This window comes from Anomaloglossus baeobatrachus, chromosome 2 (assembly GCF_048569485.1).
Source record: "Anomaloglossus baeobatrachus isolate aAnoBae1 chromosome 2, aAnoBae1.hap1, whole genome shotgun sequence".
In the NCBI taxonomy this organism is placed as follows: domain Eukaryota; kingdom Metazoa; phylum Chordata; class Amphibia; order Anura; family Aromobatidae; genus Anomaloglossus; species Anomaloglossus baeobatrachus.
The window spans coordinates 108468478-108485776 of record NC_134354.1 but is presented as its reverse complement, the minus strand read 5'-3'; the positions used below and the strand labels follow the sequence as shown (position 1 = coordinate 108485776).

Sequence of the window (17299 nt, the reverse complement as noted above, 5' to 3'; positions counted from 1 at the left end):
CGCTGCATAGAACGAGCAGCACTGAGGGCTGGAGCATGCTTTGCATACTCCACCCCTCTCACTGTGCACAGTGCAGGCACCAGTTCCCGCACTTTCTGGGTCACGCCCACGGCTCCCTCCTCTCCTCAGGACGCCGGCAGCCATTCCTGTCAGCTCCTCGGACGCTGCAGAGGGGGACAAAGTCTGGGAGACCCAGGCAGGGACTCTGGTGGCCTCACAACCGCTTTAAGCGGGTGGTAAGCAGCACCTGTGGTGCTAGCCCCATTGTGCAGTAGTGTAACATTATATGTTTATTTTACACTGTATAGTGCACAGTTGATTTCTGGCTATATACCCTATTGTGTTGCTCAGGGAAGATAATAGCATGGCGCCCACGAAAGGCAGGGGTGCCAAAACACAGGCTTATTATGTTGCCTGCGCCGCATGTACGACACCGCTACCGGCAGGTTCCACTGACCCTCATTGTCTGCACTGTTCGGCCCCTGTGGCACTTGCTCAGCCAGAGCCTCTGCTAGGGGGGGCCCAGGGGGAGCCACCTGCTAACACTGTTCAGGTGACAGGGACGGAGTTTGCAAAACTCTCTGAGACTATGTCTAAGATACTAGAAGCCTTGCAGTCCAGGCCGGTATCTCAGCACAGGGACTCTGTTGATTCTTTGTTCCCGGGCCCACCTCTGCTGGACCAACAATGTCCTCCCGGGGTATCTCATGGATCCCAAGCTGAGGGTTCTGACACAGACCCCAGTCCCAGACCGACTAAGCGAGCTCGCTTAGATTTTCCCTCGACATCATCATATTGTTCAGGGTCTCAGCGAGGGGAATCGCTGGTCGATGACGCGGAAGTAGCTGATCAGGATTCTGATCCTGAGGCCGCTCTCAATCTTGATACTCCGGACGGGGACGCCATAGTGAACGACCTTATTGCGTCCATCAATCGTATGTTGGATATTTCTCCCTCAGCTCCTCCGGCGGAGGAGTCAGCTTCTCAGCAGGAGAAATTCCGTTTCAGGTTTCCCAAGCGTACACAGAGTATGTTTCTGGACCACTCTGATTTCAGAGAGGCAGTCCAGAATCACCATGCTTGTCCAGATAAGCGTTTTTCTAAGCGCCTTAAGGATACACGTTACCCTTTCCCCCCTGACGTGGTCAAGGGCTGGACTCAGTGTCCCAAGGTGGATCCTCCAATCTCCAGACTGGCAGCTAGATCCATACTTGCAGTGGAAGATGGGGCTTCACTCAAAGATGCCACTGACAGGCAGATGGAGCTCTGGTTGAAATCCATCTATGAAGCTATCGGCGCTTCTTTTGCCCCAGCATTCGCAGCCGTATGGGCGCTACAAGCTATCTCAGCAGGTCAAGCGCAAATTGACGCAGCCACACGCACGTCCGCGCCACAGGTGGCGTCCATAACCACTCAGACGTCGGCGTTTGCGTCTTACGCTATGAATGCTATCCTGGACTCTGCGAGCCGTACGGCGGTTGCAGCCGCCAATTCGGTGGTACTCCGCAGGGCCTTGTGGCTACGGGAATGGAAGGCAGATTCTGTTTCCAAAAGCGCTTAACCAGTTTGCCAATTTCGGGCGAACGATTGTTTGGCGAGCGTTTAGATGAAATCATCAAACAATCCAAGGGAAAGGATACATCCTTACCCAGCCCAAACCGAACATACCCCAACAGAGGAAGGGGCAGTCGAGGTTTCGGTCCTTTCGGGGCGCGGGCAGGTCCCAATTCTCCTCGTTCAAAAGGCCTCAGAAAGATCAAAGGAACTCTGATGCATGGCGGTCTAAGTCACGTCCCAAACAGACCACCGGAGGTGCCGCTACCAAAGCGGCTTCCTCATGACTTTCGGCATCCTCACTCCGCATCCTCGGTCGGTGGCAGGCTCTCCCGCTTTTGCGACACCTGGCTGCCACGGGTAAAAGACCGTTGGGTGAGAGACATTCTGTCTCACGGTTACAAGATAGAGTTCACCTCTCGTCCCCCGACTCGATTCTTCAGGTCATCCCCGCCTCCCGAGCGAGCCGAGGCTCTTCTGCAGGCGCTGGGCATTCTGAAGGCAGAAGGAGTGGTGGTCCCTGTTCCTTTGCAGCAGCAGGGCCACGGTTTTTACTCCAACTTGTTTGTGGTCCCAAAGAAAGACGGGTCTTTTCGACCTGTCCTGGACCTGAAACTTCTCAACAAACACGTAAAGACCAGGAGGTTCCGGATGGAATCCCTCCGCTCCGTCATCGCCTCTATGTCCCAGGGAGATTTCCTTGCATCGATCGATATCAAGGATGCTTATCTCCACGTACCGATTGCTCCAGAGCACCAGCGCTTCTTGCGCTTCGCCATAGGGAACGAACACCTGCAGTTCGCGGCACTGCCGTTAGGCCTGGCAACAGCCCCACGGGTTTTCACCAAGGTTATGGCTACTGTAGTAGCGGTCCTCCACTCTCAGGGTCACTCAGTGATCCCGTACTTGGACGATCTGTTGATCAAGGCACCCTCTCTAGAGGCATGCCAACACAGCCTCGACGCTACCCTGGAGACTCTCCAGAGTTTCGGGTGGATCATCAATTTTCCAAAGTCAAATCTGACACCGGCCCAATCGCTGACATACCTTGGCATGGAGTTTCATACCCTCTCAGCGATAGTGAAGCTTCCGCTGATCAAGCAGCGGTCACTACAGACAGGGGTACAATCTCTCCTTCAAGGTCGGTCACACACCTTGAGACGCCTCTTGCACTTCCTGGGGAAGATGGTGGCAGCAATGGAGGCAGTTCCTTTCGCGCAGTTTCACCTGCGTCCTCTTCAATGGGACATCCTTCGCAAATGGGACAGGAAGCAGACGTCCCTCGACAGGAACGTCTCCCTCTCACAGGCGACCAAAGCTTCCCTTCGGTGGTGGCTTCTTCCCACTTCATTATCGAAAGGGAAATCCTTCCTACCCCCATCCTGGGAGGTGGTCACGACGGACGCGAGTCTGTCAGGGTGGGGAGCGGTTTTTCTCCACCACAGGGCTCAGGGTACGTGGACCCAGCAAGAGTCCTCGCTTCAGATCAATGTTCTGGAAATACGAGCAGTGTATCTTGCCCTGAAAGCGTTCCAGCAGTGGCTGGAAGGCAAGCAGATCAGAATTCAGTCAGACAATTCCACAGCGGTGACATACATCAACCACCAAGGCGGCACACGCAGTCGGCAAGCCTTCCAGGAAGTCCGGCGGATTCTACTGTGGGTGGAAGCCACGGCCTCCACCATCTCCGCAGTTCACATTCCAGGCGTGGAAAACTGGGAAGCAGATTATCTCAGTCGCCAGGGAATGGATGCAGGGGAATGGTCCCTTCACCCGGACGTGTTTCAGGAGATCTGTCGCCGCTGGGGGGTGCCGGACGTCGATCTCATGGCGTCCCGGCACAACAACAAGGTACCAGCGTTCATGGCACGGTCTCAAGATCCCAGAGCTCTGGCGGCAGACGCCTTAGTTCAGGATTGGTCGCAGTTTCATCTCCCTTATGTGTTTCCTCCGCTGGCACTGTTGCCCAGAGTGTTACGCAAGATCAGGGCCGACTGCCGCCGCGTCATCCTCGTCGCTCCAGACTGGCCGAGGCGGTCGTGGTACCCGGATCTGTGGCATCTCACGGTTGGCCAACCGTGGGCACTACCAGACCGACCAGACTTGCTATCTCAAGGGCCGTTTTTCCATCTGAATTCTGCGGCCCTCAGCCTGACTGTGTGGCCATTGAGTCCTGGATCCTAGCGTCTTCAGGGTTATCTCAAGACGTCATTGCCACTATGAGACAAGCTAGGAAACCAACGTCCGCCAAGATCTACCACAGGACGTGGAAAATTTTCCTGTCGTGGTGCTCTGCTCAGGGTTTTTCTCCCTGGCCTTTTGCTTTGCCCACTTTTCTGTCCTTCCTTCAATCTGGACTGGAAAAGGGTTTGTCGCTCAGCTCCCTTAAGGGACAAGTCTCGGCGCTCTCTGTGTTTTTCCAGAAGCGCCTAGCCAGACTTCCACAGGTACGCACGTTCCTGCAGGGGGTTTGTCACATCGTCCCTCCTTACAAGCGGCCGTTAGAACCCTGGGATCTGAACAGGGTACTGACGGTTCTTCAGAAACCACCATTCGAGCCAATGAGGGATATTTCTCTTTCACGCCTTTCGCAGAAAGTGGTTTTTCTAGTAGCAGTCACTTCACTTCGGAGAGTGTCTGAGCTAGCAGCGCTGTCATGCAAAGCCCCTTTCCTGGTGTTTCACCAGGACAAGGTAGTTCTGCGTCCGGTTCCGGAATTTCTCCCTAAGGTGGTATCCCCCTTTCATCTCAATCAGGATATCTCCTTACCTTCTTTTTGTCCTCATCCAGTTCACCAATGTGAAAAGGATTTGCACTTGTTAGATCTGGTGAGAGCACTCAGACTCTACATTTCTCGTACGGCGCCCTTGCGCCGCTCGGATGCACTCTTTGTCCTTGTCGCTGGCCAGCGTAAAGGGTCACAGGCTTCCAAATCAACCCTGGCTCGGTGGATCAAGGAACCAATTATCGAAGCTTACCGTTCGGCTGGGCTTCCGGTTCCCTCAGGGCTGAAGGCCCACTCTACCAGAGCCGTGGGCGCGTCCTGGGCTTTGAGGCACCAGGCTACGGCTCAGCAGGTGTGCCAGGCGGCTACCTGGTCGAGCCTGCACACTTTCACAAAGCATTATCAGGTGCATACCTATGCTTCGGCGGATGCCAGCCTAGGTAGATGAGTCCTTCAGGCGGCGGTTGCCCACCTGTAGGAAGAGGCCGTTGTACGGCTTTTTTACGAGGTATTATTTTACCCACCCAGGGACTGCTTTTGGACGTCCCAATTGTCTGGGTCTCCCAATAGAGCGACAAAGAAGAAGGGAATTTTGTTTACTTACCGTTAATTCCTTTTCTTCTAGCTCTAATTGGGAGACCCAGCACCCGCCCCTGTTTTTTGTGTACACATGTTGTTCATGTTGAATGGTTTCAGTTCTCCGATATTCCTTCGGATTGAAGTTACTTTAAACCAGTTTATAATTCTTTTTCCTCCTTCTTGCTTTTGCACCAAACTGAGGAGCCCGTGGGAGCACGGGGGTGTATAGGCAGAAGGGGAGGGGCTTAACACTTTTGAGTGTAATACTTTGTGCGGCCTCCGGAGGCATAGCCTATACACCCAATTGTCTGGGTCTCCCAATTAGAGCTAGAAGAAAAGGAATTTACGGTAAGTAAACAAAATTCCCTTCGTCCTCATTATCCTGATAACGGATATTTTTAATAATTAAATTGCATAGTTTGTTTTTACAAGCAATTTGTAATGTCATATATTCACGATGATAACCCTTTAGCCACAGGACCTGATGTTTCATTATTTATAGCTGTTAATCTTATAATTGCATTTGTAAAATCAAAATTGTGACTTTGTAGTCCAGGTTCAGAATTAATGTCCATAGAAAATAACTTTCACTTTGAATTAATTTGTCACAACACTAATAATTGACTAAACTGTGAACTCCTTTTGGATACGAGGCAAACAATAGAGCGAAAGAAATGTGCAATTGTCGCAATGTGAACATTTTCATAGTAGGCTGTTCACATTCACAGGAAAGCTGTGACTATTTGGAACGAGGTCAAATTGGCAGCAACTTCAGCCGCAAGGGACCAAGCACCATCCAGAAAATCCGAGAGGCTCTGAACTTTATGAGAAATCAACACTTTGAGGTACGGGATTAATTATTAACAAAAACAATACAGCGCCAGCTAATATTTGTAGCTTTGTAATGGCCTTACCCTTAAAAGTCACAATTAATATCTTTGGTTGAGGATGTCTGTTTATAATTTTATTTTCCAGGTGCCCTTTATTGCATTTTATAGAAAAGAGTATGTGGAGCCCGAGCTAAACATCAATGACTTGTGGCGAGTCTGGCAGTGGGATGAAAAGGTAAAACCTCATCTCTTTTGTTAAAAAAAGTAGATTATAATCACAATCTGCCAATGATGGACCTTATCTCATGGTGCCCAAACTAAAGGCTTCTAGATGTGCCCTCTCTCATCTCAAGTTTTGTGATCTTTTCTCATGTCTTATTGTTCTGTAATTCTTTGCATGAACAATTGTTTTATTCAATGTCAGTCTTTTTCTCTACAGATCTGTGTACCAAGCAATGCTCTATATCCATGTAGTGCAGGGAAGAGACCAATCTGTCAGTATAACTTGTGCACATACAACTCTGAGCTGCTGCAGAGAAAATGCGGCTCACCCTCTACGTCCTGACATTTAAAGGGATCGGTCAGGAGGTTTTTGCTACCTCATCTGAGAGTAGCAGGATGTTAGGCAAGGAGATCCTGAATCTGACAATTTCACTTAGATTACTAGCTGCAACCGTTCTGACACCGTGCATTTTTAAATTTAGTCATGTAGCAGAGTCAAAAGAGCTGTCCCTGCCCACACCAGACTTTGTAGAGATTGTACATTGACTGTGAGGTGTCATTCAGAGGATGGGGCATGGCGGACAACATGGCAGGAGCCAGCTAGCCACAGAAATAAGGGTCCAGCTGCTGAAACAAACATAAACTAAAGATCGGACTGTGACAACACAGGCATGCCTGATCTTTCTGTCTTAATCCTTGCAGCATGCTAGACAGATTCCCTTTAGGAGTGTTGTAGGTCTACGCCGTGTCTGAGACCTGACTTATCTGTAAAGGCTGTTCACACTTACGTAACATGAAAATATTTGCACCATCCCATGTTAAACCAAACCTAATGGCAAAATGTCTATATCATTCAAAGGTTTTTTTATCTAATGGAGGACGGGTCTCCTGGAATGAGATTCTTTGTAGCTGCTCTCCACTGTGGCCAATAGATGAGCAGCCACTCCTGAATTGTGCGCCCCTCTACCCCTTCTTGTTTCTCAGATTGTTGTGTTTTGCTAGAATGTGTTTTTCTTGTTCTTTGCTTTGTAGTGGACCCAGCTCCGACTGAGAAGGGAAAACCTACTGCGTCTGTTTCAGAAGATGCAGGCCTATCAGTATGAGCAGATCTCTGCGGATCCCGACAAGCCGCTAGCAGATGAAGTAAGGCCCCTGGATACCAGCGATATGGAGAGGTGAATGTTTTTACGTTTCTATTAAGCGTAACCGTTGCCTCTGGAGAGCCTGCTGCAGAATGTCTTCACCTCTGTCTGGCTCTTCTTTCCTCCCCACTCCCATCGCTGTGTGATGTTATGAGTCCAAACTGTCCTCTTCTATCTCAGTAATGGGAAATTCTGTCTTCACTGAAGATCTTACTCATGATCGAGAGTGAAAGATCAATCCACCAGGATAAAGGATAAAGAAGCAGATTATTCTAACATACATTATATAAGCTACTTATTTTCACGTGTACTATTGATCTATGAAATAAAACTTGAAACAGTTACACTCTTAAATATATTTAAGCAACTTTAAAGTGATATTTATCAATTAGGCTGAATAAATTCATTCTACTTAAAAAGGCTGAAAGATGTCCGGTCAATGGATGAACTGAGGGATGTCTATAATCACTTTCTGCTGTACTACGGAAGAGATATTCCAAAAATGCAGAATGCGTCCAAGTCCAGCCAGAAGAAACTGAAGCGAATTCCTGAGGAGGGAGAGGAGGAAGGTTTGTGATGAACTATATTGTATTATATAAATTATTATTATTATTGCGCCATTTATTCCATGGCGCTTTACAAGTGAAAGAGGGTATACTTACAACAATCATTAACAGTACAAAACAGACTGGTATAGGAGGAGAGAGGACCCTGCCCCGAAGGGCTCACAGTCTACAGGGAATGGGTGATGGTACAATAGGTGAGGACAGAGCTGGTTGCGCAGTGGGGTACTGGATATATATAATATACATTTCTTCATCGTTCCTTATGGGAGACCCAGACCATGGGGTGTATAGCTTCTGCCTCCGGAGGACACACAAAGTACTACACTAAAAAGTGTAGCTCCTCCCTCCGAGCATATACACCCCCTGGATGACCACATCTAGCCAGTTCAATGCTTTGTGTTCAGGAGGTCACACACACATGCATTCTCATCTGATTTTTGATTTTTGATTTCAAAGAGTTGGAAGAAAAGCGGGTCCAAACTGGACTCCCGGCATGTCCCTTCTCACCCCACTGTGTCGGCGGTGCTGTTAAGGTTGATTTACAAGGCTGGAGCCTTACATGCCGCACTCCTTCACCATCCCTCGGGCTCTGGCTTGAAGTGGGAGCCATCACGGTTCTCTCTGCTTTGCAGGAGACCGGTCTCCATCCGCAGCCCTTTCAGGACCCTGCCGGACGGAGCGCTCACCCCTCAGGGACCTGGCCCTGAGTCTCATAAGCTAAGTATTGAGACGTTATTGAGCTTCGGCTTTTTCATCCTATGCCATGTCTGCCATTCTGGAGGCTTCTCACCGCACGGCGGTGGCTTCCGCTAATTCCCTCGCGATCCGCAGGATCTTGTGGCTTCGAGAGTGGAAAGCAGACGCTTCTTCCAAGAAGTACCTTGCTGGGCTCCCCTTTGCTGGGTCCCGGCTGTTCGGTGAACAACTGGATGAAATTATTAAGGAATGGAGGGGCCCTGCATCCGGCAGTGTTCCGGTCAATCTGCCGCAAGTGGGGCACTCCGGAAGTGGATCTAATGGCATCCCGGCACAACAACAAGGTCCCGGTTTACGTGGCTCGCTCCCACGATCCTCAGGCCTTGGCAGCGGACGCGCTGGTTCAGGATTGGTCCCAGTTCCGTCTGGCCTACGTGTTTCCCCCTCTAGCTCTCTTGCCCAGAGTCCTGCGCAAGATCAGAATGGAGGGCCGTCGGGTCATAATCATTGCTCCAGACTGGCCCAGGCGAGCTTGGTACCCAGACCTGCTCCGTCTGTCCGTAGAGGTGCCATGGCATCTCCCGGACCGCCCAGACCTTCTCTCACAAGGTCCGTTTTTCCGCCCGAATTCTGCGGCTCTCAGATTGACGGCGTGGCTCTTGAGTCCTGGATCCTGACTGCTTCCGGCATTCCTCCCGAAGTCATCTCCACTATGACTCAGGCTCGGAAGTCTTCCTCGGCCAGGATTTACCACAGGACTTGGAGAATTTTCCTGTCCTGGTGTCGCTCTTCCGGCCATGCTCCTTGGCCGTTTTCCTTGCCGACCATCCTGTCCTTTCTACAGTCCGGTCTGCAGCTAGGACTATCCCTCAATTCCCTCAAGGGACAGGTCTCTGCTCTGTCAGTGTTGTTCCAGCGGCGTATCGCCCGACTGGCCCAGGTGCGCACCTTCATGCAGGGCGCATCTCACATCATTCCGCCTTACCGGCGGCCTCTGGATCCCTGGGACCTTAATCTGGTCCTCATGGCCTTACAGAAACCCCCCTTTGAGCCTCTTAGGGAGGTTTCTTTGTTTCGACTTTCACAGAAAGTGGTCTTTCTGGTGGCCATAACTTCTCTCAGGAGAGTCTCTGATTTGGCTGCGCTCTCTTCGGAGTCACCCTTTTTGGTTTTTCACCAAGACAAGGTGATTCTCCGTCCGACTCCGGACTTTCTCCCTAAGGTGGTGTCTCCTTTCCACCTTAACTAGGACATTTCATTGCCTTCCCTTTGTCCGGCCCCTGTTCATCGCTTTGAGAAAGCGTTGCATACTTTAGATTTGGTGCGGGCGCTCCGGATCTATGTGTCACGCACCGCTGCTCTTAGGCGGTGCACCTCTCTTTTTGTGCTGACCACAGGTCAGCGCAAGTGTCTCTCGGCTTCTAAACCGACCCTAGCTCGTTGGATTAGGTCGGCCATATCCGATGCTTACCAATGTTCTCAGGTGCCTTCCCCGCCGGGGATTAAGGCGCACTCGACCAGAGCTGTCGGTGCCTCTTGGGCTTTCAGGCACCAGGCTACGGCTCAGCAGGTCTGTCAGGCTGCCACTTGGACTAGCCTGCATACCTTTTCGAAGCACTACCAAGTGCATGCTCATGCTTCGGCAGATGCGAGCTTGGGCAGACGCATCCTTCAGGCGGCTGTCGCCCATTTGTGAAGTTAGGTTTTGCCTACTTCTCAGTTTTCTGTTTATTTCCCACCCATGGACTGCTTTGAGACGTCCCATGGTCTGGGTCTCCCATAAGGAACGATGAAGAAAAAGAGAATTTTGTTTACTTACCGTAAATTCTTTTTCTTATAGTTCTGACATGGGAGACCCAGCACCCTCCCTGTTGCCTGTTGGCAGTTCTTGTTCTGTGTGTTTTCACCGGCTGTTGTTGTAGACAGAGGTTCCGGTTATTCCGGGTTTTACTCTATCTCTACTTGTGGGTGGATGTCCTCCTTCAGCTTTTGCACTAAACTGGCTAGATGTAGTCATCCAGGGGGTGTATATGCTCGGAGGGAGGAGCTACACTTTTTAGTGTAGTACTTTGTGTGTCCTCCGGAGGCAGAAGCTATACACCCCATGGTCTGGGTCTCCCATGTCGGAACTATAAGAAAAAGAATTTACGGTAAGTAAACAGAATTCTCTTTTCTTTGTCGCTCCATTGGGAGACCCAGACAATTGGGTGTATAGCTTCTGCCTCCGGAGGCCACACAAAGTATTACACTTTAAAAAGTGTAACCCCTCCCCTCTGCCTATACACCCTCCCGTGGATCACGGGCTCCTCAGTTTTATGCTTTGTGTGGAAGGAGGCACACATCCACTCATGCATTCTCATATTAGTTATATCGGTTGGAAGAAAAGAGGGCCCTCACGGGGCCCCCGGCATGTTCCCTTCTCACCCCACTACGTCGGCGGTGCTGTTAAGGTTGAGGTACCCATTGCGGGTACAAAGGCCGGAGCCTCATGCCGTCTCCTTCACCATCCCTTAGCGGCTCTGGGAGAAGTGGGATCCTGACCGGTCATCCATTTACTGGGACCGTGCTCCCTCCGCAGCCCCTGTGGGAATCTGCCGGACAGGAGTCTATTCATCCTCAGGGACCGGGCCCTGCATCTCTAAGGTACTCTGTGTCCCCATGGGGACTGTGCAGGGAGCGCCTTCTTCCCGGACGCTGCAGCAGCTGCTGATTTAAGAAGACCGGCGGACTTCCGCGCCTGCTTGTCGGCCGTGGTCTTAAATTTAGTCCCCGGCTTCATCGCGGCCTAGTAGCAAAAATCCCGCCCCCGGGCCTGCCTGTCAGGGGTAAGGGCGGGACTGCCGATCTGACATCGGATGTGAGGGCCGGAGCATCCTGTATGTTTCCTCCCCCTCACTGATCACTGTGGGGACCCCAGATTCCCGCACTTTTCTAGCGCCGCCCACGGCTCCACTCCTCCCCTGAGAGCTCCGGCAGCCATTTTTTGGCATTCTGCCGGTGGAGGATTCTCAGTGAAGAGCTCTGCAGGTCTGGGAGACCTAAGGCAGGGAATCTGGAGGACACACACTCCGCTTTTTAGCGGTCGGTAAGCCACACCGGTCACCCGGTGCTGGTCCCCCTATGGTGCCGGAATAGATACGTATTTATATATATATATATATATATATATATATATATATATATATATATATATATATATATATATATATATATTTCTGTTCGGTCGGGCTGTATACCCTTTCCCATATACCCTAAGTGATCACTCTCCTAGGAGACAACAGCATGTCGTCCACAAGGAGCAAAGGTGCTAAGGCACAGGGTTTTTCTTTGTCGCTCCATTGGGAGACCCAGACAATTGGGTGTATAGCTTCTGCCTCCGGAGGCCACACAAAGTATTACACTTTAAAAAGTGTAACCCCTCCCCTCTGCCTATACACCCTCCCGTGGATCACGGGCTCCTCAGTTTTATGCTTTGTGTGGAAGGAAGCACACATTCACGCAAGCTCCACGTTTTAGTCAGCAGCAGCTGCTGACTATATCGGATGGAAGAAAAGAGGGCCCATAACAGGGCCCCCAGCATGCTCCCTTCTCACCCCACTCTGAGTCGGCGGTGCTGTTAAGGTTGAGGTACCCATTGCGGGTACACAGGCTGGAGCCACATGCTGTTTCTTTGGCGCTCCATTGGGAGACCCAGACAATTGGGTGTATAGCTATGCCTCCGGAGGCCACACAAAGTATTACACTAAAAGTGTAAAGCCCCTCCCCTTCAGCCTATACACCCCCCGTGCTGCCACGGGCTCCTCAGTTTTTTATGCTTTGTGCGAAGGAGGCAGACATCCACGCATAGCTCCACAGCTTAGTCAGCAGCAGCTGCTGACTATGTCGGATGGAAGAAAAGAGGGCCCATAACAGGGCCCCCAGCATGCTCCCTTCTCACCCCACTCTTGTCGGCGGTGTTGTTAAGGTTGAGGTATCCATTGCGGGTACGGAGGCTGGAGCCCACATGCTGGTTTCCTTCCCCATCCCCCTTAGGGCTCTGGGTGAAGTGGGATCCTATCGGTCTCCAGGCACATGAGACCGTGCTCCATCCACAGCTCCTGAGGACTCTGCTGGATAGGAGCCGAGTATCGTTCAGGGACATGGCCCTGCTACTTTGAGGTACTCTGTGTCCCCGTGGGGACCGCGCACAGCAACACTCCAGCATTGCTGGGTGTGCTAGTGCACCGGGGACCGCGGCGCTGACTGCGTTTGTGCCTTTACACACTGCAGCGTCGCTGAGTGTGTTAGTGTATGGGGACTGCCGCGCTGACCGCCGCTGCCATTGTTATCACTGCGGCGCGGCTGGGACTGTTAGTGCGCCGGGGACTTCCGCGCCGACCGCGCTTATACGGCGGCCGCGCTTATAACTTTAGTCCCCGGCTTTTGCGGCCTAGTCTCATTCTTTTCCCGCCCCCAGGCCTGCCAGTCAAAGGAAGGGCAGGACGCTGTAAAGGACGTCAGCAACTGAGGCTGGAGCATGCTTTGCATACTCCACCCCCCTCACTGTGCACAGTGGGGCACCAGATTCCCGCACTTTCTAGGGCACGCCCACGGCCCCCTCCTCTCCTCAGGACGCCGGCAGCCATTCCTGTCAGCTCTGCTAACGCTGGAGAAGGGAGACAAGCTCAGGGAGACCCAGGCAGGAATTCTGGTGACCACACAACCGCATTGCGCGGGCGGTAAGCAGCACCTAGGTGCTGGCCCCACTGGTGCAGAAGTGTACTTATAGATTATATGATTATAGGCTATACTTTACACTGTATGGTGCACGGTTGTTTTCTTCAGCGCTCTATTGGGAGACCCAGACGATTGGGGTATAGCTACTGCCCTCCGGAGGCCACACAAAGCACTACACTAAAAAGTGCAAGGCCCCTCCCCTTCTGGCTATACCCCCCCGTGGTATCACGGGTACTCCAGTTTTCAAGCTTTGTGCGAAGGAGGTCAGACATTCCATGCATAGCTCCACAGATTTTAGTCAGCAGTAGCTGCTGACTATTTCGGATGGAAGAAAAGAGGGCCCATATAGGGCCCCCAGCATGCTCCCTTCTCACCCGTGGATGGTGTTGTAAGGTTGAGGTACCTATTGCTGGTACAGGGGCTGGAGCCCCACATGCTGTTTTCCTTCCACATCCCCTTGTAGGGCTCTGTGGAAGTGGGATCCTGCCGGCCTCTAAGCTCTGACGCCGGGCTCCATCCACAGACCCATAGCACCTGGTGGATGCCGAGCAGGAGTACCATCAGGGACAAGGCCCTGCATCATACAGGTACTCTGTGTCCCCGGCAGGCACAGACACATTCCGGGCTGGCTGGGTGTTGTAGTGCGCCGGGGACCGTAACGCTAGAGCTAGTGTTCCTACAGTTTACTGGGGGACTTTTTTCTGTGTTGTGGGAACGCAGCGCCGACCCCCGCTGGACCGGCGGCGCTGCTGTGACTTTTAGTTCGCCGGGGACACGCCGACCGCGCTTTTACGGCGGTGGCGTTTATAAATCTAGTCCCCGGCTTTTGCGGCCTAGGACGCCGGCAGCTCCGATTCGTTCCCGCCCCCACCCTGTCAATCAGGGTAGGGGAGAGACGCTGTTTCACCGCAGCGAGGAGGGCTGGAGCCTGATTTACATGCTCCAGCCCTCTCACTAGGCACAGAGGGAAGCAGGCTTCCCGCTCTTAGTCAGGAACGCCCAGGGCCCGCCCCTCCTCCTCTCTCAGGACGCCGGCAGCCATTACATGCATGTCTGGCTGGAGGAAGGACGCAAGGCTCTGGGAGACCTGGACTAGGGGGCTTTGGAGATCACACACCCGCTCTTAAGCGGGCGGTAAGCGGCTTTTCAGCTGGCCCCTCTAGTGCCTCAGTGTGTATTAGTGTACTGTGTCACTGGACATATATATATTTCCTTATTGCTTGCACTGTGAGGTCGCTTCCTGGCTGTATACCCAGATCGCTCTGAGGAGGCAGCAACATGTCATCCACAAAACGCAAGGCTGCCAAGGCTAGGGCTGTGTACACTGCGTGTGCTGCATGTGGGGCTGCTCTACCAGCAGGCTCCAAGGACCCCCATTGTGTGCAATGCTCAGATCCGGTGCTGCTTCGCCAGCCGGAGTCAGGAGAGATAGTGACCCAGGCTGAGACGCCTGTAAGTCCTGCCCCGGTGCCAGGGACAGACTTTGCAGTTTTTGCTGATAATATGTCTGTGACTATGGCAAAAATCCTTGAAACTTTGCAATCCATGCCTGGGGCTCAGTCTATGGACACGGCGAGGTCTCTGTCCTCTAATCCCCCTCAGTTGGAATTAGTCCAGACTGCAAGGGGGTCCCCGGCTTCACAGGCTGAGTATTATGACTCAGATGATAGCCCCAGCCACCCTAAGCGAGCTCGCTGGGAAAGACCCTCAACGTCATCACACTGCTCAGGGTCTCAGCGCAATCAGTCGCCCTGTGATGCGTCTGATGAGAGTGATCAGGAGTCTTATCCTGGAAACCCTCTCAATCTGGATACCCCGGATGGGGACGCCATGGTAAACGATCTTATCTCAGCCATCAATAGACTGTTAGATATTTCTCCCCCAGCTCCTTCAGCAGAGGAGGCAGCTGCAGAGCAGGAGAAGTTTCGTTTTCTCTATCCCAAGCGTAAATTAAGTGCTTTCTTGGATCACTCTGACTTCAGAGAGTCAATCCAGAAACACGACGCTCATCCAGAAAGGCGTTTCTCTAAACGTTCTAAGGATACACGTTTTCCTTTCCCCCCTGATGTGGTCAAGCGCTGGACCCAGTGTCCAAAAGTTGACCCCCCGATTTCCAAACTTGCAGCTAGATCCATAGTTGCAGTGGAGGATGGCGCTTCACTTAAGGATGCCAATGACAGACAGATGGACCTCTGGTTAAAATCTGTCTATGAAGCTATCGGCGCGTCGTTTGCTCCAGCATTCGCAGCCGTATGGGCACTCCAAGCTATTTCAGCAGGGTTAGCAAAAGTGGATGCTATCTTACATCCAGCGGTGCCGCAAGTGGCGTCCCTTACCTCGCAGATGTCCGCGTTTGCGTCTTACGCTATCAATGCGGTCCTAGAATCTACCAGCCGCACCTCAATGGCGTCCGCCAATTCGGTAGTTTTGCGCAGAGCCTTGTGGTTAAAGGACTGGAAAGCAGATGCTGGTTCCAAAAAATGTTTAACCAGCCTGCCTTTATCTAGAGATAGACTGTTTGGCGAGCCATTGGCTGACATCATTAAACAGTCCAAGGGTAAAGACTCTTCTTTGCCCCAGCCCAGATCAAGCAAACCTCAGCAGAAAAGATGGCAGCAGAAGTTTCAGTCCTTTCGAGGTTCGGGCAAGACACAATTCTCCTCGTCCAAAGGGACTCAGAGGACGCAAAGAAGCTCAGATTCCTGGCGGGCTCACGCGCGCCCCAAGAAAGCAAATGGAGGAACCGCTTCCAAAGCGGCTACCTCATGACTTCCAGCTCCCCCCCTCCGCATCTCCGGTCGGGGGCAGGCTCTCCCGCTTTTCCGTTATTTGGATGTCACAGGTCAAAGACCGGTGGGTGACAGACATTTTGTCTCGCGGGTACAGAATCGAGTTCAGTTCTCGTCCTCCAGCTCGGTTCTTCAGAACCTCCCCACATCCAGACCGAGCAGATGCCCTGCTGCAGGCGGTGGACTCCCTAAGAGCGGAAGGAGTAGTGGTTCCTGTACCGCCTCAGGAACAAGGGAGAGGGTTTTACTCCAATCTCTTTGTGGTTCCAAAAAAGGACGGCTCGTTCCGTCCTGTTCTGGATCTAAAGCTGCTCAACAAACATGTGCACGCCAGGCGGTTCCGGATGGAAACCCTCCGCTCTGTCGTGGCCTCAATGTCTCAAGGAGACTTCCTTGCCTCAATAGACATCAAGGATGCTTATCTCCACGTGCCAATTGCTACAGAACATCAACGTTTTCTACGTTTTGTGATAGGAAACGAACATCTTCAGTTCGTAGCTCTGCCATTCGGTCTGGCGACAGCCCCACGGGTTTTCACCAAGGTCATGGCGGCAGTGGTAGCGGTCTTGCACTCTCAGGGACACTCGGTGATCCCTTACCTAGACGATCTACTTGTCAAGGCACCCTCTCTAGAGGCATGCCAACTCAGTCTACATGCTACACTGCAGACTCTACAGACGTTCGGATGGATCATCAACTTTCCAAAGTCGAATCTGTCTCCGACACAGTCACTAACGTATCTTGGCATGGAGTTCCATACTCGAGCAGCGAGAGTGAAGCTTCCGCTGAACAAGCAGCGGTCACTACAGACAGGGGTGCAATCCCTCCTTCAGGGCCAGTCGCACCCCTTACGGCGCCTCATGCACTTCCTCGGGAAGATGGTGGCAGCCATGGAAGCAGTTCCCTTTGCGCAGTTTCATCTGCGTCCACTTCAATGGGACATTCTCCGCCAATGGGACGGGAAGTCAACGTCCCTGGACAGGAAAGTCTCTCTTTCCCAGACGGCCAAGGACTCTCTACAATGGTGGCTCCTTCCCACCTCATTGTCTCAGGGAAGATCCTTCCTGCCCCCATCCTGGGCAGTGGTCACGACAGATACGAGTCTGTCAGGGTGGGGAGCAGTGTTTCTCCACCACAGGGCTCAGGGGACGTGGACTCCGCAGGAGTCCACCCTTCAGATCAATGTTCTGGAAATCAGAGCAGTGTATCTTGCCCTACTAGCCTTCCAGCAGTGGCTGGAAGGAAGGCAGATCCGAATTCAGTCGGACAACTCCACAGCGGTGGCATACATCAACCACCAAGGGGGGACACGCAGTCGGCAAGCCTTCCAGGAAGTCCGGCGGATTCTGATGTGGGTGGAAGCCACGGCCTCCACCATATCCGCAGTTCACATCCCCGGCGTAGAAAACTGGGAAGCAGACTTCCTCAGTCGCCAGGGCATGGACGCAGGGGAATGGTCCCTTCACCCGGACGTGTTTCA

The 17299-nt window shown here is 52.3% G+C and overlaps 1 protein-coding gene across 1 annotated transcript in view; it reads left to right on the top strand.

Moving 5' to 3' along the window:
- SUPT6H (SPT6 homolog, histone chaperone and transcription elongation factor) overlaps positions 1 to 17299 on the top strand; it is a 210720-nt gene that overhangs the window by 62222 nt on the left and 131199 nt on the right. The window contains exons 9-12 of the mRNA XM_075335257.1: positions 5587 to 5703; positions 5834 to 5923; positions 6943 to 7085; positions 7473 to 7621. Of these exons, the coding sequence (XP_075191372.1) occupies positions 5587 to 5703; positions 5834 to 5923; positions 6943 to 7085; positions 7473 to 7621 (499 nt within the window). The remainder of the gene's footprint in view (positions 1 to 5586; positions 5704 to 5833; positions 5924 to 6942; positions 7086 to 7472; positions 7622 to 17299) is intronic.